This window comes from Chlamydotis macqueenii, chromosome Z (assembly GCF_036417535.1).
Source record: "Chlamydotis macqueenii isolate bChlMac1 chromosome Z, bChlMac1.mat, whole genome shotgun sequence".
Lineage (NCBI taxonomy): Eukaryota > Metazoa > Chordata > Aves > Otidiformes > Otididae > Chlamydotis > Chlamydotis macqueenii.
Window position 1 is genome coordinate 28504225 of NC_141593.1, and position 22311 is coordinate 28526535.

Below are 22311 nucleotides of genomic sequence, written 5' to 3' on the forward strand. Positions count from 1 at the left end.
ACCAAGATATGCATGTGCAGTGACCGCAGAATGCGCTTTATGACAGCACAAAATTAAAGCTTTATTAAAAAGTGAAACTCACTGTCAATGCACTGGGCCAGATCATACATTAATGCAAAAGGACTGTCTTTTTGCATATGAATGTATAGCTGTGTAGGGAAGCCTGATGCCACTTAACCCAAGGCAAACCACATATAATAACAACTACATCTCCTATTGCAAGCGGAAGCAGAGGGCCATATTCACTTGTGATGTGAGAAGCAGAATAAAAGGGAGGATAATTTAGGACAGAATTATCTGTCCTTAAGCCATATTACTTTTTACTGTACATCGTTTATGTGCATGGTTTATCCCTATATCCTTTGCATTTATTGGATGAAAATCTGTCCATTAAATGTATAAGCACATATGCCTGTATACAAGAATATACTTCATAAACATAAACCTCAAAAGATTGACAGTGTTTACAAACATCTGGACATAAATTCATCTATGCAACATAATGGCAAATTAAATTATGAATTTGACCCAAACTGCACTCAACAATTCTCAAAAGCTTAGCAGGATAAGAAAATCTTTGTATAAACATTTTTAAAAATTCATCTTTCTAGACAAGTGATTTCAGAAGAATAGTTATGGTCTAGCCTGTAAGAATGAACATTGGATATCTGTCCTTCTTATTAAATCATGAGAATATTAAGATGCACACTACACAGTAAGAAGTCCACAAAATGGATTAACAGGGATTAATAACCTAAAAACTCAGTCTTATATAGTGTAAGAGTTGCTCCCAAGGTATATAGGATCACAGTAATGACCCATCTCCACTGCAAAATACTGTTTTTAACTCATACCCTTGTAGCTTTCATAAAGGGCAACTTCATTTGCTTGCATTCTGGACTAAATTCAAGGACCAGAGCCTGACATTGAGTAGAAAAATCAAAACCACCAAACCAGTTCAGTTTTACATCTCTAAATAACCAGAGGGAACATAGCAAACCTAAGACTAGTTCTTCTTCCTGAAAGTGTGTTATGGAAATGAAAAACGTTAGGGCAAAAAAAAAATTAATTGAATCAGTACAGATTACTTTGAAAAAAATAATCTGTGGAATTTAAGGAAGAATCTTTTCTGCAGGGTATCTTAAGCCTTCCTACAGGGTACTATAGCACATACAGCAATAAAGCTCTACAATGTAATTAAAAATCAACAGAAAGTTAAAACATACTTATTCTTACCTAGCAGCTGTGCTAAATATAGACAAAGTCCATGTACCTTCTCATGTAGTGCATTTAACCCTTCTTGTTCATTGCATAAAGCACAGAAGGAATATTGGAAAAAATAGCAATGGCCATATTGTATGGCTTAAAATACAGAGAGAAGGAAAAGACACCTAAACTGAGGCCTGTAAGAAATCCAGTGCCAATGATCTTTGACTCCGAAAAGAAGCGACACCAATGCCTCCAATGGGTAGTGCCAGGATGTATGTCTAATTTCTCTCCCTTTTCGATGCTGGTGTGTGTTTAACTTTGGATGCATCACACGCGAACAAATTGTGCAAAAAGATGTGTGCCTTTTAAATGTCTGTAGTATGCTCTGGTTTGACTTATTTTCCTTCTCTTTTTAAAAAAAGGAATTTTCTAAAGCTGTGTTCTTCAATCAGTCCACCCATTCAGCTTGAAAGGATTACAGCCAACAAGCAGTTTTCTTATTCAGTCCGTGAAATCCCTTTGAGAAATTAAAAAGAAGAAAGAACAAAAAAAAAAGTAGAGTTTCTGTGCCACAGATGAAAAGAAAAGAAACAATTGCTAAGGTTTTGGCAAAGCTTGCCTTCTCCAAACATTCTACTTCTCAGTTGACTGCTTGATTACATGATGAATGCTCAGTGATTGCTTTTTTTCCTCTCCATTATGTATGTATATCAACCCATATCCCCATACATACATGGCAGTTTCATGGAGAGAAAAATTTTGTAGACAAATATCAGAAGGGCAAGATGAAATGGAATCAAGTTCTTGCAGCTAGATTTATATTACTTTAGCCTTCACTGTAGACAGAAGAAATCTGGCTAGAACAACGATCCACTGCATTTACTTGTAGGAAACTGCTGTCCTCTGGCATGCTGAGAGCTGAATCACCAAAGATAGCTGTGGACCCTGCTGGAAAGTCATAAACTGGAAAAAAATACAAAAATAACTAATTAACTGGGATATCTATATAATAGAGAATGTCCTAATACTTATGCAGAGAACTGGAAATGCCTTTAAACTCAAAGAAACAAAACAAACAAGCCAACATATGTATGAAATTAATAATTACATAACCTACTGCTTACCAAGGGAGAAATTTCAGTTCTGTCAGAAGCAAGTCTGAAGTACAGCAAATCTCATCACAACTAACACTTGCCCATTTAAAATAAATGCTAAAATAAGTGCTAAAAATATGATAATTTAAAAAATAAACTTCATGCTTGCTTATCGAATTTCATCATACCCGACATATGATAAGAGTTAATAAAATATTGTAGAACTCATTTGCTGTAAAGCAGACCCTGGCATAGAAATGACAAACTTCTACAAGCAATAGTACTAAGCACAAGAGTAATTGTTTGCAGAAAAACTCCCATCTTTTTGATTACATCTTTACATACTGTGAGATGCTGCTTTGAAGTTACAGGTGCATTGGCTTTTTCATGCCCTACTGAAGGACCAAGACGTAAAAGAGATTTCAAAGCACAAAAAAATGTTATGTGAAATCATCCTGTGTGGAAGGACAATAAAAGACTTGGGCATCAATTGTGCTTGGGTCCTAAGATAAGGCCGACTGTCTTATGCTGTTCCTCTGCACAGAGGTAACTTCCATCTTTCCAGAGCAGCATGCAAGCCCCTTTATGTACTTGTCAGCTAGGCAGAGACTAAGTCAAGTGTGCACAGGAAAGTGTGCACTCAGGCAGTTCTTGTCATGGAAATGTGAATAAATGAAAAATCAAACATGCATAAAGCAAAACTAGTGGTTTGAATAATCTCAGGTCCCTGCTACAATACTTACAGCAGAGTGGAGTGGCTGTGCAAATATCACACAGGGCTCAATGGACTGTGTTTCAAGCAAATACATGAGCTAGTGACTGTCTGAACCCCAGAGGTTAGAATCTTGAGAGGCCCTCAGGAGTGTGCAGTCTGCACACAGGCCAGATGTTATTGTGACCCACGGTGATAGGGTCCCAATGCCAACCACTCCTCAAAGGTCTGAAAACCATCTCCTCTTTGTGAAGAGTCAGGTCTGTCATGACAGGCCCCAGTCACACACACAGCCCAAGCAGATCTGTCAAAGTCCAGAAAATGTACGCTACCACCCACAAAGTCCCCATCAGTCAATTACCTGTAATACCAGAATGAGCTGAAAAGGTTCGATGGAAAATGCCAAGCCCTGCCTGGCTCGCTGATGTGGGAACTAAGCAGTCTTCAAAAGGAGGAACCATATTGCAAGAAACACCATGTTGTATGTTCTTCTGAGTGTCAGCATAATGTGGAGGGCAGAAGGTCTGAAGCTGCCCATAAAAACCTACAGCAAGGAGAAGAAAGTGGTCAGTCAAACACCTGGACAGAGATATAAGGGATAACACATGGAACTGTGGCCGTGAGAATGATAAAAACCTCAACTGCAGCAGCACCAGGACTTCAATTATTTCCCACCAATAAAGCAGCTTTGATATGAAGCTCCCTAAGACTTTCTCCAGTTGCTACTAATTCTGAACACAATACACTTCATGGACATCCTGATTACCGCATGACATGTGAGAGGCACTGACTGGCTAGAAGCTGTAATTTTTCAGGAAATCTCTCCCTTTACTCAGCAGTCCTGCTCTCTGAACTGATATTCTCCAGATTTCACACTAGGCTGCTGCCTGAAAAATCTAAGAAAAAGCTTAATTCAGAATAAAGGAGGATTACCCAAGTAAGGTTTGAATAAAATCTGAGGGTCTGTCACTGATGTCAAGACAACTGGCTGATAGTGAGGACATGCATATGAAACTCAGAAGGGCTGCTAGCTGATGATCTATGGGGCCTGCTTTGTAGGTTTGTAAGTATGGGGTGAGAGTCTAACCCACTCATCGATAGCAATGAGTCCACGTGGAAGAGAACTGAGACCATCGTGTCACATGACGTAAAAGATCTCTTCCAGGGTTTTTGTTCTTTAAGTTGTTTTTTGCTCTTTAAGTCATATTTGAGAGGCATATAAGTACTGAGTAAATTCACACTGAAGTTCATGCCAAAGTATATATTTATATTACCAAAATCATGCTCCTTGGTAAAACAGAGACATGTATACCATCTCAGAGTCACAGACAGATGTGCTGCAGTAGGTTGGCCTGAAGATCTTTCTCATGGAAGTAAGGTGTTTTCTTCTCCTTAAAAAATGGCTGCTAAGTCTAAGTTTTGGGGATTTTGTTCAGAGTCTGAAGGATGCCTTTTTTTTTTAGGTAAAAGACTGAGGTATGCATTTATTTCTGTTTTCTATAATACATTCTTAGAGTATATGTCAGAAATGAAACCATTATCAATTCAGTATTCCAGTATATGAATTTTTTTTTTCTTTTAAGAAAATCTGTGAATCAAGCTCCTCTCTGCTAGTGCTGTGGCTCCTCATTCCCACCACTCTGTTTCCATGCATAAAGGAGAAAGGAAAAAGACAGTGCATTACGTCCAAGGTGTTAACATAGAAATTGTAGGCCTTGACTATCTGAAAATAGGCCCAGGAGAGATACAGTCTCTTAAGATTTTAATAGCAAACAGCCTTTTGCCTAAGGGCTGGTGTGCTGTTCTCCTGATGAAGAATATGTTGTGGTAAGTCATACCAAAAAGCCACTGTCAGAAAAATGACCCCCTACATCAGAAACCATCTTAAGGAATTTCCTGTGTTTCAAGTTTATTTCAGAGACATTACTGTCAACAGAAAAAGCTGATGTGCAGAGCTGTCTCCTCTAGCCAGTCTAGCTAATCAGCATTCACATGACAAGTCCTTCCAGCTAAATTTCCTTTTAGCATAGAAAGATCAATAAAAAGAAACAACAAAACCTTCCCTAAACCCTTAAAACAACATTAGAAAAAAATGAAGAAGGAGGAAAAGAGAGACTGAAAAACATCTTTTCATGCATCTTCTGTATATAAACTCCATACTGCAGATAGTGGCTTACAATTCAAGGAACTCAACAAACAAGTCATTTGACTCCCCTCTACTTAGGTATCTGTTTATTGTCTTTTGGATATGATAAAAAAGAAGGAAACCTCATTACTTTCAGTGATTATAAATGTTTACAGATTTTACTTCAAAGAGTATTTAGTACTAGGAGGGAATATGGAATCCTAATCTGGATAGTTACAGGGACAGCCAGCTCAAGTTCATCCTTATGTACAGATAATGCATTTCATAAATAATAGGGATGGAGAAAGGAGGACGCAGTGGAAAACATGCTGTATCACTTTATGTGATATAACATTTTCTGCCAAGCAGGAGGAAGGATGCACGATTTAGGAGTTTTATGATTCTAATTATTCTTCCATTGAGACTAATTTCTGTGGTCTCCATGAGGAAACATACAAATATTGGCATGCATAAGAAGTGCTTGGATTGAAAGAGAAAACTCCATGTTTAAAAGCATCAGAATAGGCCAGGACCATGGAGAGGAAAACACAGTCTGAAGCTGCACCTGGGAACTCAGAAGAGAGCTTACGGGGAGGTCTAGGTGACAACAGTGAGTGAAACATTATCTTTGCATTTTATTTAGTAGTCTTGCAAGACACTTCTGTGTACACACAGTGAGAAAAATGCTTATTTTACACATACATAACAGGAGTTTAGATCATGCAAATCATTACATGAAAGAACACTGAAACAATTGTTCAGTGTTGTGTCTGAAAACCTGCATGAGAAAAAAAAAAGTATTTTGACTTCATGTAAAAGAAGGAAAAAAAGAAGAAAGAAAAATAAAAAGTAGAAGCACAGTCCTCTTGCACAGCAGGAACAATTGACAGACTCTGTGCTCACTCTAGAGAGGTTGAACATTCCTAGATTTCATTGTCTTTTGCAGGGGCTGTGGACACTTTGCAGCCCTAGCTCTAAGATGACAATCTTTTTTTTTTTTTCTTTTAAAGTTTAACTGCAACAAAACTGAGTCAGACTGCAAAACGTCTTCAGAATTTATAACCTATCAATCCTTAGATGTTTAGATGTTTAGTCCTGACATTTAAGAATCAACTATAGTAAAATAAAATAAAATGAAATGAAAGAAAAAACAATAGCCATCCAAAACTTGACTTAGAAACTACATCGCTATTGGCAGGTTTTGCTTTCTTTAAAAATACTTTTAAAGTTAACTTTTCTCTCAACCATCAACAAGACACACTATGAAAGTTTACTGTTGAGTCAGACTAGTTACCAGGAACAACTTTCAATCCATAGTGGTCTGAGCCAGCTGGCAAGACCCTTCAAGACACACGTTGAAAAGTCCTTTCATGTTGCTCTGTGCTCATTCTCTATTTGTGCCTTTCTCAAAGCATCCTGTTCCCAATGCAGAACAATCTGGCAGTAACTTTGTCTATTGCTAGCTGAAGTCTGGCAGAAAAACTACTTACCTTGAGGCTGAGCTATTGTGAGGCACATGGTCTGTGTTTGCTCATTCCTTACTTAAGCAAAAGAATATTGGCTAACAAAGTCTTACAAGCTTTGACCCATTGGTACATTAACCGCTATGTTGCAGAAAGAACCAGGGAAGTGCACAAAGCACTTTCATTAACTGATAAACACTCAAATATTTTCTTAAGATGGAAAGACAGCACAGAAAAATAATTCAGCTTTCCTAGATACATGTCCTTTTCATGATTCAGTGTCATAAATATCCATCTTGAAAAATGGAGAGCTGTAAACAGGAAAGAGTAGAACAGAGCATACATCGTTCTCTTCCCCTCAGTTATTTAGCACTATTCTAGTCTTTGTCCACCTCTGCAGTGCATCAGGTCACAGCGTAGAGGTCTTTGAACTGGAGCCCCACCACAATACAGCAAAATGTTCTAACTCAGTATCCGGAGCTCTTCCCTCTGGGTGCAATGCTCAAGATAATCTACACTACTGCTGAGTGTAGAATAGCATGAAACCATATGCAGTTCAGGTCCTAGACCCTGATGATAGCTGGCCCCTTGTCTTTTTCTTTCCTACCTCATGCATGTCTTATGACTTGTCTCAGGGCACTATCTTATTCTTGCAGCTGCCTGTGTGCTGCAGATGCCTGTGTCTTCAGATACCTCTGCTGAGATCCCTGCAGTTGTTGTTAGCTGAAAAGACTCACCAGTACAATAAACTTGTTGCAGATTTCCAGGACTTGTACTGTCTTTTATTCTGTCTACAAACACCTAGTACAACGGCCTACAATGGTGTCAAGCTGGGAAGTCGTCACTCCAGTCTCCAGTTCAGGATAGTTTCAGATTTACTCCTTATGGTAACTTGAAAAAAGATACTGCAGTCCAATGAAAGGAAAAGAAGAGCTTCACTTTTGCAGCATCTCATGCAGCAAAGGAAATTGTGAATTTCACAAGAGGAAGGAAACACTTAGTCTATTGTATAATATTAACCAAGGCAATAAAAAGCCCTCTCTGACATTACTGTGTATCTGATGCTGAAAATCACTCAGAAAAAAATAATGACTTCTGAACTGTAGACAATATTCTTCCATGAAAAAGCAGTTTTACATTACAAGTAGCTATTAGATATAAGAGGCTTGTCAGTCTTGCATCTCCTACATAATTTCTTTCTAAAAGATAGTGCTCTGAGACCTCCATAAGCTTTTAAGATGCTCAGGTTTTCAGTAAGGAAGTCTGCTTGGAACTTGTTTTCTTCGAAAAGCTTTCAGGCAATGAAACTCTTTCTTCTTCGGTACAGCCAATTTAAATTGAGTTGACAAGTTTAAGACTACATATTGAGATAAAAATGTCACCATTGTTTGGTAGTGGACAAAGCTGAAGTGGCTATAGCTACAGCACTTTAAGTAATGAAAAGGCAGGTTATGAACTGCAGGAGACAGACACTAACAGGGCTTCCCACAGACACTTCTTACATACCAAATAGGCCAGGCTGGTGAAATAACTCCATGGCGTTTTTCTGCATTATAATGACGTGACCAAGGAAGATGCCAATCTTTGTATTGCTGCTGGGAAAACATGACTATGAACTCTTGAATCATTTGCTTTTGAGAGGGAACGTTTAGGCAAGCCTTTCAGGCATGCAGGACAAACAAAGCTTTCAGTGTAGCACACAGGAGTGAGACAGCTGTGCTTAAGTTGGAGGGAGTACATTCTGACAAAATACCTTTTATAGCGATAATGGGTTACTTAATCTTTGAAAGAACATTTAACACTCAAATGTGGCTACTGTATTGCAATATATATCTTTCAATACTAAAAAAAAAAAAAAGAGTTCATCCCACACTATATTCCTACCAGTTTTAAGTGCAGAGATCTTTACAATTGCAACTTTGAGTTGCTATCTATGTGTATACAATTCCTATTAGTAATATCTATTTTCAACATAGATTTGCCTATGACAGGGAGGCAAACACAGTAATGCTAATGTGGGACTAAGTAAGGTCCAAGCCCTTGAGGTTGTCCCTTTTTTGATCCATTCAGAAGACAGCATTAAGTTCTGTCTTAAATTTGGATGTGGAATAGGGCTTCAGTCCCTATGTGATATTCGCCCAGTTGAGAGTCTTTAAGTCTTCTTCTTCTAATGGTTTTAATGACTCACGTCTTTTGTCCTTTAAACCCTCTTTAGACTGTAGGAAGGGGAGATGGGAACACAATAGCACTGCTCTGGTGTGCCCTAAACAGAAGATGCCCAAGCAGATGTGGAGCTAGCTGCACCAGACAGTGCAAGTCCTGTGTGGAGCAGCAACGAATCCGAGGTGATCTATGAGGCAGGATTCTTTGGAAACTGTTCAACTTTGGAGCAGCTGGTTGTGATCCTGGCTCCTACAATTACTGAAGCTCCCATAACCACGAGAGGAAGAAGGTAGTAAAGCCATCTACACCTTGAAAGACAATTTTTGTTCCAGACAGGAAGACAGACCTTAATGTCTGAATGCCCTTCTGGAAGATGAGTTCTTGCCAAATATTCAGAAAAAAAAAAAGGGAATTAAGTAAAATGTATTGGACTGTGGAAACAGGAAGGCTAACCTGATCCCTTCATGCCCCATATGCTAGGAATTTATTGGAGCTGCTCTGGTATGTCTTCACATATGCCATACAACAATGAACAGTATATTAATAAATACTATCCTGTATTCTGTTTGCCCTAAATTATTAGAGAAACTTTAATCAGAGAATAGAGAAAGCCAAAAATAACTGTTTACAGCCATTGGTAAATTTCATGTTCTTGTAGTACTAATCAGCGCTGTACAGGATTACCAGTTCCTGGAGCACCTTCCATTCTCTGCTTTACACTCATGAACTCTGGGAGATGCCTTAGTGTCCTGTCTAATCCCTTTGCCTAGAGAGACGGTTTCCATCAGTGGAAGAAAATAAAAGAAGCTTTGGTTTTCTCAAGATGTTTCCTATGATATCTACTGTGATAAATCTCAGGAAGCCTGATCAAAAAGCAGAATACCAAATCCTAGAAAAGTCCAGTGTGCTATGTACCTTATGTATGTAAATACGACAAACCATATATTTAAACAGTGTAGAGGAAACAGCATTACTGCTGTCAACACATTTCTGAAATGTTAAGGTAATTAGCATTCAGACTCCCCATCAGCTAGAAAAAAAAAAAAAAACAAAACAAACAACCCAACATTGGTTTCAGCTGCTGTTAATTTTCTTCTTGGCTACAGAAGTTTGACTGAACAAAGAGGGAGAGAGAAGCCTTGCAGAAGCTGTTTACAGAGCTCAACTGGGAACACAGTTGTAAGAGACATGTATGCTAATAAAAGTGGTCTCCATAACCAATTGAAAACCTGGTTACACTTTATGTTTAAAGTCAGAAGGGATTATTGCACAATATTAGAAAATTAAAAGCAGGGGTCATCACAGAATTATTTGCAGTTCTGTTTCAACCACAGCTCTGAAAATCAATCTGAAGAGAAACACATAACTCCATAGCAAGATGAATAACAATTAGCTAAGCTAAGAATTTCATGGAAGTCTGAAGGCAGGGTCTTGAAGGCTACTTCCCAGAGTCCTTCAAAAGGAAAAATGCCTTAAAAATACCCGTCCTAGCCCTTGAAGCACTTAATTTGAAGCCAAGCTGCAGTAACAAATGACTAACATCAGTGACGAAGATTCTTCTTTCTTACCCTGGATGTGGAGGCTATTTGGTTGAAAAGAAGGGTTTGCTGCTGGCTGGTATGTTTTTAGAGGCATTTCAGCAGGCTGTTGAAGGCCGGGAGGTTGTGGAGTCTGTCTCTGCATCATGTGAGGCGGAACTGAAATTCTCTGAGGGCTGATGTGGTGAGGAGAAAGAGCTGGAGCAACAAACCTAGAAGTTTAGAAACACAAAACTGTAAAATCCCCAACAGATAACAGCTAAAGATTGTTTCTGCTTAGATCACTCTAATGTTGAGCAGTTTGCAGAGATACAGACTTCCAAAAGAACAGTGTGCAGCCCAGATACAGAGAAGATGTCTTTTCAAATGGTGACATAACATTAGATTTGACAACTAGGAAATCAAAAGGCTGAATTGCACCCTTATCACAGAACACTTTAAAATTCTGTGGGTGGGTTTAAGTCTTAATGGGAGGAGAAATTTTATGAGGGACTTGATTTCTGAGTGTCGTAGTTCAGCCCCAATCGGGACCAGACTACGCAGTCTCTCTCTCACTGCCCCCACCCTCTGAGAGAACAGAGGGAGATAATATAAGGAAAAACGGCTCGAGGTTTGAGATAAGGACAGGGAGAAAATCCTTAAAGTTACCGTTACAGGCAAAACAGACTTGACTTGGGGAAAACTATTCATTTATTACTACAAAGAGCAGGATAATGAGACAGAGAACAAGATAACCTCCCTCCACCCCTCCCTCTTCCCAAGCGTAACATTATCTCTACCACCTTCCCTCCCCGAGCAGCACAGAGGGGAAGAGGGAATGGGGGTTGTGGTCAGTTCATCACACGTTGTTTTACACCACTGCTTCATGGTCAGGGGAAAAACTCCTCACATTCCTCCCCTGCTCCATTGTGGGGTCCCACCCATACGCCACAGTCCTTCGTGAAACTGCTCCAGCGTGGGTCATCTCTTCCACAGAGTGCAGTCTCTCCAGAACAGCTGTCCCAGCCACAGCCACCTTCAGGCATCCACCTCCCCTGCTGTGGGGTCCTTCACGGGCTGCAGGTGGATCTCTGCTCCTCCGTGGACCTCCATGGGCTGCAGGGGGACAACCTGCTCCACCATGGTCGTCACCACAGGCTGCAGGGGAATGCGGCCAGGAGCCACATTACTCCTCCCCTTCCTTCTGAACTGACCTTGGCGTCTGCAGCCGTTCCTCTCACAAGACAAGTTCTTCACAACAGGCTGGCAGACGCCTCTCAGAATCTCTTCACATCATCCATCTCATCTCCTCTCCACTTCTTGCAGCCGGGCAGGGCCGAGTTGGGCCCAGTCGGCTGCCTGGCGAGAGGCCAGAGGATGAGGCCTGCAAGGCCCATGAGGCCTGCGCCTGCCCCCACTCAGCTTCTTCACATCTTCTCTTCTCTTTTTGTTTTTTTTGTTTTCCCCTTCTTAAATATGTCATTGCAGAGGTGTTATCAGGGAACATTCTGCTACCAATCGGCTCGGCCTTGGCCAGCAGCGGGTCTGCCCTAGGCCCGTCCAAGTCCACTGAACAAAGGGGAGAAACTTCTAGCAGTTTCTTACAGAAGCTGCCACCTTAGGCCCCCCCTCACTAAACAAAACCACAACACTGAGGCATTGCCAGCTGTCTCATTGTAAGGCTTTGCATCAACTGTATCTGTCAATAGACAGCTGTCCTTCCTCACTGAAAATTAGCAGTGAGTTCTGGTCATTGGACAATTGGACAGCCTGGTTCAGGTTCAGGTTAAGGTTTCAAGTTCTAGAAATCTTTGTATGTTTATAGAGCTACTTGAAAATAAACCATCTGAAGTCAATATAATGTATATAAAGGCAAGTGTTACGTTGCTTCCAGTTGGGCAGAGTCTGACTACATCAAAATGTTGATCTAGACATGAAGTATAGAAGTACAAGCCTTGCAGAGGAGGAGAACCATTCAAAACGAACCTGGTGGTGTAGCTGCCACAGAGATTAATCACTTTAGTAGTATGTTTTGCACAGCTCTGTCACTACTGGCATTACAAGGACACGTACTACTTTGGGGATTTTACAAGAGGGTTTTACAGACTTTGTACATTTAACTTTTTTCTACATTTCCTTAAAATTGCATACCTCAAAGTAAATTACAAATACATGCTGCAGTCATTTTTTGCAGATAGAAAGCTGAAGTTACAGGAGGTCAGGTTCATGCCCCTGATGACTAAACTGCCCACTAGACCAATGGGATCTGATAAGTAAACGAAAGCTCAGCCTAGGCTCAGAAGTGGCTCAAGGCCACCTTCTCATCCATGAGAGGAGAGCTGGGATATTTCTGCAGGAGAATGAGTGAAAACTGATGTGGTATTCCTGTCACAGATCAGCCTCTCTCTCCACTCCTAAAAGCAAACTGCAAGTCTGTGCTGAGCAAGAGTACCCACCTACACTTCTCTGTGGCGTATGTGCTCAGTAGCTGCTAGTAGGAGGGATTACTGCTTGCAGTCAACACAGTCTGCCAGGATCCTAAGGCATGGATCTGGTCCCTTTCTCCTGAGACTGGACCTCAATACCCTAGATTACTTTTTTTTTTTTAACCTAGCAATAAAGAATGCTTTTCCTGCAGAAGTGTAAGGAAGCTGTGATCTCACCCTGAATAAAACAGAAGATGCAACTGTGGTAACAGCACTACAGAACACCTCTGGACATGTTTATTGTACAGGTTATAACTGCATTTAAATGCAAGACACCTGAGATCTTTTATGCTGCAGCTCAAAATCAGCATCTGCTGCACATTATCTGTGTGATTTTGACTTAATTTGAAACCTATATACTACATTTCTGGTAGATCCATAATTTACATTTGGAGGATAGCAAGTGTCAAGATGAACTTTGGATGATTTACTGCCTATTCAGTTTCCTTTGAGAATCACATTTGTAGACATATTAGAGAGGGTTTGGATGGTCTTTGTCCTGCTTTGATTCTAACTTCATAAACACATATATTACTTTAGACATGCTATATAGATGGAGGAAATAAAGATGTCACTACTGAATCACTGAGTCTTTACTGTGTCAAATATTTCATTTGTCCAAATAACTGATGCAGTGTAGACTTAAAGACATACCAAGAAGGAAGAGAATCAAGTATACATGCGTTTCAAAAAAAATACTAGAGAATATTTTTTTTTAAAAAAAGAGAAATCGGTAGCTATATTGTGATAAAAATATCAGAGGTTTTTAAAAAGTGCTACAACTACTTGGTTATATGTCTCCTGAGTAAGGACTGGAGTTAGTTTTTTGTACAGCACTGACACAGAAAGACTGTTATTTGCTGACAAAGATTAATAGCAATGCATAGACAGTCTTTTATTACTACTATTATTTAAAAATCATGTTGTATCATCCTCTGTGTTTTCAAAATTCATTTGTGAAAATTCATCTCTGAGAAATTGTTTTAACCAGCAGCCAACAACAGAGAAAAAATTATTTTCAAAACTCAAAGTGGCAAGCACAGTTTCACAGCTTTCACATTTGATTTAACATCCAAAAAACCCTCCTAATAATAATGCACTACTTTGTATAGCCAAACAGGTCTCTTTTTCAGTAGACTTTAGTGGTCTTTGTAATGATTTCTGAATTACTTCATGAATTCCTGGCTTACTCATACGGGTGACTATAGTTATCTACTTTTACTTCCCTTCTGCCTAACAAAAGAGAAACTTGGACTTGTCTCAGTCCAGATTTGTTCCTGAACAAATCACAGTGTGTTACTGGGGGAACTGCGAAGTTAATTTTGTTCCTCAGACAAGCAGGGCCAGCTTGTAACCACTCAGAAACTGCCATCAGGAACTGTGGCCAAGCCCTGGAGCTGATGCAATCAGGAACCAGCCAGACTGGCAGAAAGGTGCCTATCCCTGTGCCTGCTGGATGCAAAATCAAAGCAGGAAGGTTTCTGGAGCCATTGAGTAGCCTCTCTCTTTCCAACAGCAGCTAGGAAAACGTGTCCTGCTGGGGAATGACTAGATTTGGTAGTAAGCAAGACAGATGAGAAAGTTACCGAAGTGCATCTGTTTCGATAAGATTAGTTAAAATGGTACATACATACAGGTTTTGTTAATGACCAGTACTGGTCACAGCTACATGGAAAAAAAGATTTTACTCTTGCATTTGTTGACTGGAGCTGGCCCAAATGTAAAATCATGGATAAACTAAGCAATGTGTGGAAAGGGAAGGGAAGAGGAAAGCTAATAGTGATAGTATATTTGTATAGTATAAATAGTGTATTTATGTTGTATTTGTAACTGATGCAGTGTAGACTTAAAGACATAAACTATTCATATAGTTTATTTTAGCATGGTTGGCTACCTGTAAATTGGTGTGATGGGGAAACAGCCTTTTATGTCTCTGTAGCAAGGATATGTAGCAAGGTGTTTTTTCACCTAGAGTCTCAAGTGCTTTGAGACTCCTTGATTAAAGAACTGGCTGTGCTGAATTGTCAGGGGATCAAAGGGCTGAAGGGGTTATTTTTGAAGATGGAGATGTCCTGGTTTCGGCTGGGATGGAGCTGGTTTTCTTCACAGTAGTTACTGTGTTTTGGGTTTGGTATGGGATTTGGTATGTGAAGAATGTTGGAATATACTGATGTTATTGGTTATTGCTCAGAGATCAAGGACTTTTTCCAGCTTCCCAGGTTTTGCTAATGTGCAAAAGCTGGGAGGGGTACAGGCAGTATGGTTGACCCAAACTGGCCAAAGGAAGTATTCCATACTATAAACACCATATGATCTGTGTATAAGGGTGCTTGGCTGGTGGGCAACTCTCACTCTTGGTAAATCGCTGTTCTGAGATTGCTGCTCAGGATCAGTCTTGGTTCCGTTCTGTGACTGCTGCTTGGGATGGGCTATACTGGGTGTTGGGTCATCAGGCGGTGAGAAATTGTGCATTGTTCATTTTGTATATTTTATTATCTCTATATATAAAAATTATTGTTATTCATTAATAATATATATAATTATTATTGTTTTTTTTCCTTTGTTGTCCTAGTAAACTGTCTTTATCTCAGCCTATGAGTTTTTCTTTCTTTCTGATACTGTTCCCCATCCCACCTGGGCGTGGGGTGGGTGAGTGAGCAGCTGCGTGGTGCTTAGTCGCCTGCTAGGGTTAAACCATGACAGCAGAGAAAATACTGAGACTGCATGGGAGATAATCTCTTTTTTTTTGTTAAACTTCCCAACAAGCACAACTGCCATTGCAATCCAAGACAGTGGAGACAGGCATTATAACTGTGATAGCAAGTTGTCACTGTTCAATCTGATTGGAAACAAGGAAAGCAAGAACAGCATTGCCATACAAAGCTCTGCCTGTCCTATGGATTTTTGATAGTGCTCCCTTTTTTGCCATGGGACTTTGAAAGACTCTTCACCTCAGAATCATCTTGGCTGCTGTTCTTTTAGGCTAGCAGCCTTCCATTTCATTTCACACTCCCAGCCTCAGGAAGCTCATGGAAGTACATGACTGGCTCAGCAATATTGGACATTGTGCTTATACAGGAATCTCTCAGTGGTCTTCTCCAACCTTCACTGCCTGATATCTCCAAGAGCTGTTACTTGCATCCATTTCACAGAGCTCTCTCTAGCTAGGCAGCCAGCTCCCCTTCCTAAGAAGAGAAGGGAGAGCAGGAAATTTGGTCCAAGACTGGAGCCAGCGTGCTGATAACACAAAAAATGCCAAGTCTCTCATGGATTTCAGTCCCATGTTAAAAGGAAATCCCCTTGACTTACTGCCTGCTACACTTACCCACCTTCTGAAAGAGAATAGCAACTCTAAGCTGCAACAAGAGGTTGAGTTTTCTTTGTGTTTGTTTGTTGTTTTTTTTTTTTTTTTTTCCAGGAGATTAGGAAAAGGGCAAAAGAAAGAACACAAGACAGCATCCCAAATCTTTCTGCTCTTCTGTTCTCCTCCCTCAATGCTTGAAACCTCGCCCTGAAGAAGGGAGGAGTGCAGGAAGAATGGGAAGGATAGGAAACTGGCATTGGGGTAGAACTGGAGAATGATTGACTGCAAGACAGACTTAGAAGTGAGAACCAATACAGCAAAGGAAAGCTGGAGTTACATATTTTCTTTGTGAGCATATCTGGAAGAGGATAATTAATTGAATTGATATATCTGCACACACATGTACATATATATATGTATGGTGGAAAGAAGAAGTAACACCAAGAGTTCAAATTTCAAAATGCAGACAAAAATTGTGTACAGTCATTAAAAAGATCAACAATTTGACAGCCAATCACATTGATTTGGCATCTGAAATCTAATTTCTGAACTACTTATTTAGCACTAATGGAACCATAAATTCCCCCTCATGCTTCTGGCTTTTCTCTCTCAAATTCTCCTTCCTGGGTGGTCATATTCATAGGATATCATAAAGGACATTTCAAATGTATGTATAAAGACTACCTTGAGTCACCAGAAAAAAATGTAAGGCCAAAATTACTTTTTTTTTTTTTTTTTTTTTTAAGTATGATGGTAAACTTACTCCGACCCTCTTTTTTTTTTGTAGTTAAAGAGAATCAATTTTGTTCAATCTTTGAGAGCTGCTAATCTCTTCTAGGAAATAGGACTTAAGACTTTTTACTGCCTTTTGGTAAATAAGCCAGATTGCACCAAAAATGTCTGACACAATCAAATTTTCTTTTCAACAGAAAAAAAAAAAACATTTTAGGAACCAAATATCAAATAACCATTTGGGCTGCAGGACAACAGTTCTATCCATTTCATATCCCTAGAGGGTTAGTCTGTTTCTGCTTTTCCTGTTTGTACTGTTTCAGATTTGTAGAAAAAAAAAGTAGATTTTTGCTAATCTAGCAAAAGATCATTACTTCATATTACATCAAATTCTGTGCTTTACTTTTCCCAACTAGCATTTTGCTGGGGAAAAAAAAAAAGGTTAATTCCCATTATTCTACAGTTTCAAATAAATTCTGCAGGGGACTAGAAGCATGTCAAAAGTAATGATATGACCATATTGTACTGTAGTAGTAATAATAGTAAGTGACGGAAATACTTTCTTTGCTTGGGAACAGCAAAGAAAATATTTTCATTGCAACTAAGCATTTGTTAAAAATATATTGAAAATATATTAATATATAAATATAAATATATATTAATATAGAAATATATTTATATATAAATATATAAATATATATTAATATATAAATGAGGAAAGAGGAGAAGATACAGTTTACCTACCATTAATCCATGCTACAATATGGCACAAAATGCTACTGGCAGGAATTATTTGAGATAGGAACTATGTAACTATATGAATGTAGCTATGTCTTCATTCTCTGCTTTTGCTCAAATTTGCACTGAAAAGTAAAGCATGTCCCATCATTTAGACATCGATCCTTGTAGTTGCTTTCAATATGCTTCCAAAATGGAAATGGAACATTAACGCTGAAAACTTCGGTACTTTTTTTTTTTTCAGAGGTCACAGTTTTCTTTGAACAATTTGTAAACACAATTTCTTGGGTTGCTGCTCTGTTAACTGGCTGAATTCTAATCCTTTTTATTGGGCTGCAACAGTTTGGGATCAGAACCAGATGTTACGTAGTTGACACAGCCAGAAGATCAAGCTTATCTTATTACAGCTGAAGTTTTGGCTGGACAGAGGACAAAACCATAAGCTTCCTGTAGCAGGTTGCTTTCTCCGACAACGTCCTGTACAGAGCTGCACTTTCTAACAAAGTCCTGATTGCCTGGGGCTCCACACTTTACGCTTTGTGCGAGTGACTTTGGAGCTCCTCAGTCCACTGTTAGAGTGGGAAACATTGTAATAGAGTATTCTGTAACCCAACATATCCCCTTGTAAGTTAGTCTAGCTAGCTATCAATGACAATCAAATAAATAAGGTTTAAAAGCACTTGTAAGGAAAGCATAGCTTTTGCCAAGCACAATTTTGAAAAGTTAATTTTTTTCCCCAAAAGTCATGAATGCAATACTTGACCAAAGTAACAAAACTCTAAATTTTTTACCTACCTATGATACAACATGTTTCTCACCAATGATTTTTCTGGTACAAATGATTGTTTTTAAAGGAAGGGAAACTTCTCCCATAACAAAGTATTTTAGCCAACATAAATTTGTGCCCATATTTTGTTCAGCCACCGATTTTGCACTCGTCAAGCTCTGTCTCACACCCTGCACAGCGATGATTCCACGTTCCTATCTCCATGGTGTCTTGAGGGAGTAGATTGCATGTGTCAGTAGACTCCTTTTCAGTCATTAATAAGTGTCTAAAAATCCTTTTCATGGTCAAGCTTTAAGAACATAGGAACTGCTATTTCATATCAAATCAGTGGTCCATCTAGCCAAAGAATGGATGGCAGCAAGAAAGAACAGCCCCTCTGACAAGCACCACATGCACTTTGGTGAGAAGAAGAAAAGAGAATTTAAATGGAATTTAAAGTGGAATTTAAAGGAAGGAATCTGTGAGCAGCCACCCCAATATACAGATTTCCTAGAGACAGAGATGTGTAACTTTAAAATCTGTCTCAGCATTTTCTGTAGCTGTGTTGTATTACAGAACTGAGTTTCTTGCAAATGCAAAGAAAAGGAAGAGTGCCTTTGGAAAAAAAGAAGTATGGAAACAGAAAAATTCCAGGTTTTGGTAGATTGGCTCTGAAAGGAGGTTGTAGTGAGGTGGGTGTCGGACTCTTCTCCCAAGTAACAAGTGATAGGAGAAGAGGAAACGGCCTCAAGTTGCACAAGGGGAGGTTTAGGCTGGATATTAGGAAAAAATTATTCCCCAAAAGGGCTGTCAAACATTGGAACAGGCTGCCCAGGGAAGTGATTGAATCTCCATCTTTGGAGGTATTTAAAAGACATGTAGATGTGGTGCTTAGGGACATGGATTAGTGGTGGACTTGGCAGTGTTAGGTTAATAGTTGGACTCAATGATCTTAAGGGTCTTTTCTAGCCTAAATTAAAAGTCTTTTCCAAACTAAATGACTCTATGATTTTATGATTCTATGGCTTAGGTTCAGGGTTAGACTTGCTGCCACCTCCACTCTTTAGTGTCACTCACATATGTGTCATTTGCTCACTAACAAAAAAAGTGATGATGACTAATAGACAATCCTCTAAAGTGTCCCATGCCTGGAAAGAAATTACTGTACTAACTTCAAAACCACAGTTAGAGTCTTTAACTAAAGACTTTCTTGGAAGCAGTCCCTTGTTGGCCACATACAAAGGACTTTGTAATATGTGAAGATTGGATGTCTCGACTCCTTGGTTACAACTACTCACAGGCTTCTGCTTCTGGAAGTCTGGCTTGGAGCTACTTATTAGTTTACAGAAAAAGCATAAAAGGAATATAACCACACACTCAAATAAGCAAAAAGAAGGACTGTTGCAGAACTTATTATAGCATTACAGTAATGCTAAACTGAACAGTTCAGCCCTAAGTCTTTCTTTCCAGCTTTACAGAGTCTCTAGAAATTCCTGTCAAGCCAGGATGTGTCATGCTTCAGGGACACACCACTAGCTCGGGTTCACAGGAAGGTGAAAAACAATCTGGAACACCAAGTCCAAAAGAAAATTCTGGTTTTGTTTCGCATCAGTTAACAGGTTACCTCTTGCACAAAAGCAAGTCGTAAAAAGGAAAATGTAATTCAATAAATAAATAAAAATAATAATAATTTTAAAATTAAAGCATTTGGCAGTATCAATTCTGGGGCACTGAGCTGCACATGTTAACTATGCCATATAAAATCAAACTTTTTAACCTGAGTTTTAATTAGATTACTTTTTCAGCTTCCTTGAATGCCCATGTCTTCTTTTATTACAAAAACGAGTGAAAAGGAAGCCAAGTATATCCGCTTTTATACATATGCTTTTGGGTACCACTACCATTACCATTTGGTATCTTCATTGAACAGTTGCAAAATTTCGTATTAGGGGAGCACTGAAAGTTATTGTCAAAGAGCTCGAACAAACAAAATGTAAATCTGCACTTCTATTGTCCCTCTGCTTCTGTCAGTCACAAACCTGAGTCTGCTGTCCAAAGGGGCACATGACTGGCCCTCAGAGTTGCCAAAGCAGCCAAGCCAGCTTGGATCGGCTTCAGTTCAACACGCAGGCTATTGCAGGGGTAAGTGCTGGCCAGTCAGTCCTAGCTCTGGAATGACCACAGCCACACACAGCACAGCATGAGGGGGGAAAAAATTCCCTGCTTGCAACCCTAAATCCTGCAGTCCTCCAATGACCAGATTGGGATAAACAGGGTGATTCACACCTTTCTAAGACACTATCTCTGCTGCTTTGTGTCAGTTCCTTCAGTTCACATTTTCACAGCTACCATCACACCCATGAAGTGGTGTAAATGACAGCCTACTCACAAGGCCCCTAGGCAAGTGGACTGTATTAGATTCAAGATGCAGACTCTGCATTAGTTTTTCTTTTAAACATTTCCCTTAATTTGCACCATATGTTCTGTAATCAAACCAACAGTGCTGTAATACCTTTTTTTTTTCCTTTCTGAATTTAAATTGCCATTTGTCAGACTACCTAAATGAAGATACTGGCACCTTTTATTTAATCCAAAGTAGCTCCACGTATGGGAATTAGCACTTAAAGTCTTTTTAGAAAGAGTATATACAGTTGACATACGAAAAAGGAGTGTATCACACTAGCTTTTTATTTTTGTTATTCTGTAGAGTACTGTAGTATCCTGAGGTCTGTAAAGCATTCAAAGACTTAGTGACTTAAGTCACACTCTAAATTCGTCTGCCATGGTCCTACACTAGTAACTGCCTCAGAAATGGACTAACGAGATCAGTGTCTTTCATAATGAAATTTATACCTGTTACAACTATTGATCTGCCCCTGCCTGTCACCTTGTGCTCTGGCAATTGTTGGATATGGATGTTGGACATTTCATGCACTGGAGAGAAAACTATACAGGGAAGGAAAAGCCTTTGGGGCAGGAAAAAGAGCATGGGTAGCCCTAGAGTTTGCATAGAGGGCCAGAGCCAGAGCAAGAGAAAAAGGTCGGGAATGTGTGGCCAGAAGTGGGGAGGAAGGACTGAACCACCAGATGAGCTCCAATGATCAGGAAATGGCAAGTTTCATCTCAGACTGGTGTATAAAAAGCTCAACAACTTCCTGTGGTTCCAGAACTGGCTGAATTCACACGTACAGTCAGAAATAAAAGAGCACTTTCACCTGTTGTCAATTCCCTGAGCCATCATGTTCTTCCATCTTGCTGATACAAAGCAGAGTGAGTACTGCTTTCCTCCAAAGAAATTACGTTCATTTATCAGTAATTGAAATGTAGTGAATGTTCTTTTCAGGTTTATAATTGGGCACTTTGTGCTCTCCAAATTACAGGCATTTCTGTCACTCAAGGAAATTAAACACTTCAAAATACATTAATGAAATATAGCAATTTATCATTTAGAGCACTGAAAAATAGGGAGATTAACAAAATAATGTTTAAGTATCTGTATACATACAGTAAGAATTCATTATTTTGTGTGATGGTGTATCTTCCTGACTTTTCCACTGAAAATCTATTTGCTTAGGGCTCTACAGTCTTACGATCTGGTAGAATTCTGGTTCAATGAACTAAGTGGAAATCTGTAATACCATACACTATATACATAATTGGAAAGATTGCTGAAAATAATTTAGGGAATGTCTAAACATGAAAATTAAACCACTTCCAAACAATCTGCTTTCTCATCACTGAAATATCTAAAATCATGGAAACAGCAAATATCAAGGGGTTTGTACCTAGCTCTGAAACCAGTGAACTAAAAATTCTTAATAAAATGCAAAAAAAAAAAAAAAAAAGACAAGTTCCTACAGAAATACATAGCACTGAGAGAATATTGACAGAATATTACTCTCCTAACACAAATAAACATAAATATGAATCTCAGTGCCCCTGTTCTGTAATATATGGCTGGGCTCCTCTGAAGTTTAGTGTTCCAGCCAGTATGACTTTCCT

General features: G+C 39.2%; 1 protein-coding gene across 2 annotated transcripts in view; it reads right to left on the reverse strand.

Moving 5' to 3' along the window:
- Window positions 1-653: 653 nt before the first annotated feature.
- Window positions 654-22311, reverse strand: part of GLIS3 (GLIS family zinc finger 3) — a 171695-nt gene continuing 150037 nt past the window's right edge. For both annotated transcript variants that reach the window (XM_086769925.1, XM_086769926.1), the window contains exons 8-10: window positions 10335-10516; window positions 3377-3559; window positions 654-2172 (exon numbers count right to left, since the gene is read on the reverse strand). In XM_086769925.1, coding sequence (XP_086626051.1) covers window positions 2036-2172; window positions 3377-3559; window positions 10335-10516 — 502 coding nt within the window. In that variant the 3' untranslated portion in view covers window positions 654-2035. The remainder of the gene's footprint in view (window positions 2173-3376; window positions 3560-10334; window positions 10517-22311) is intronic.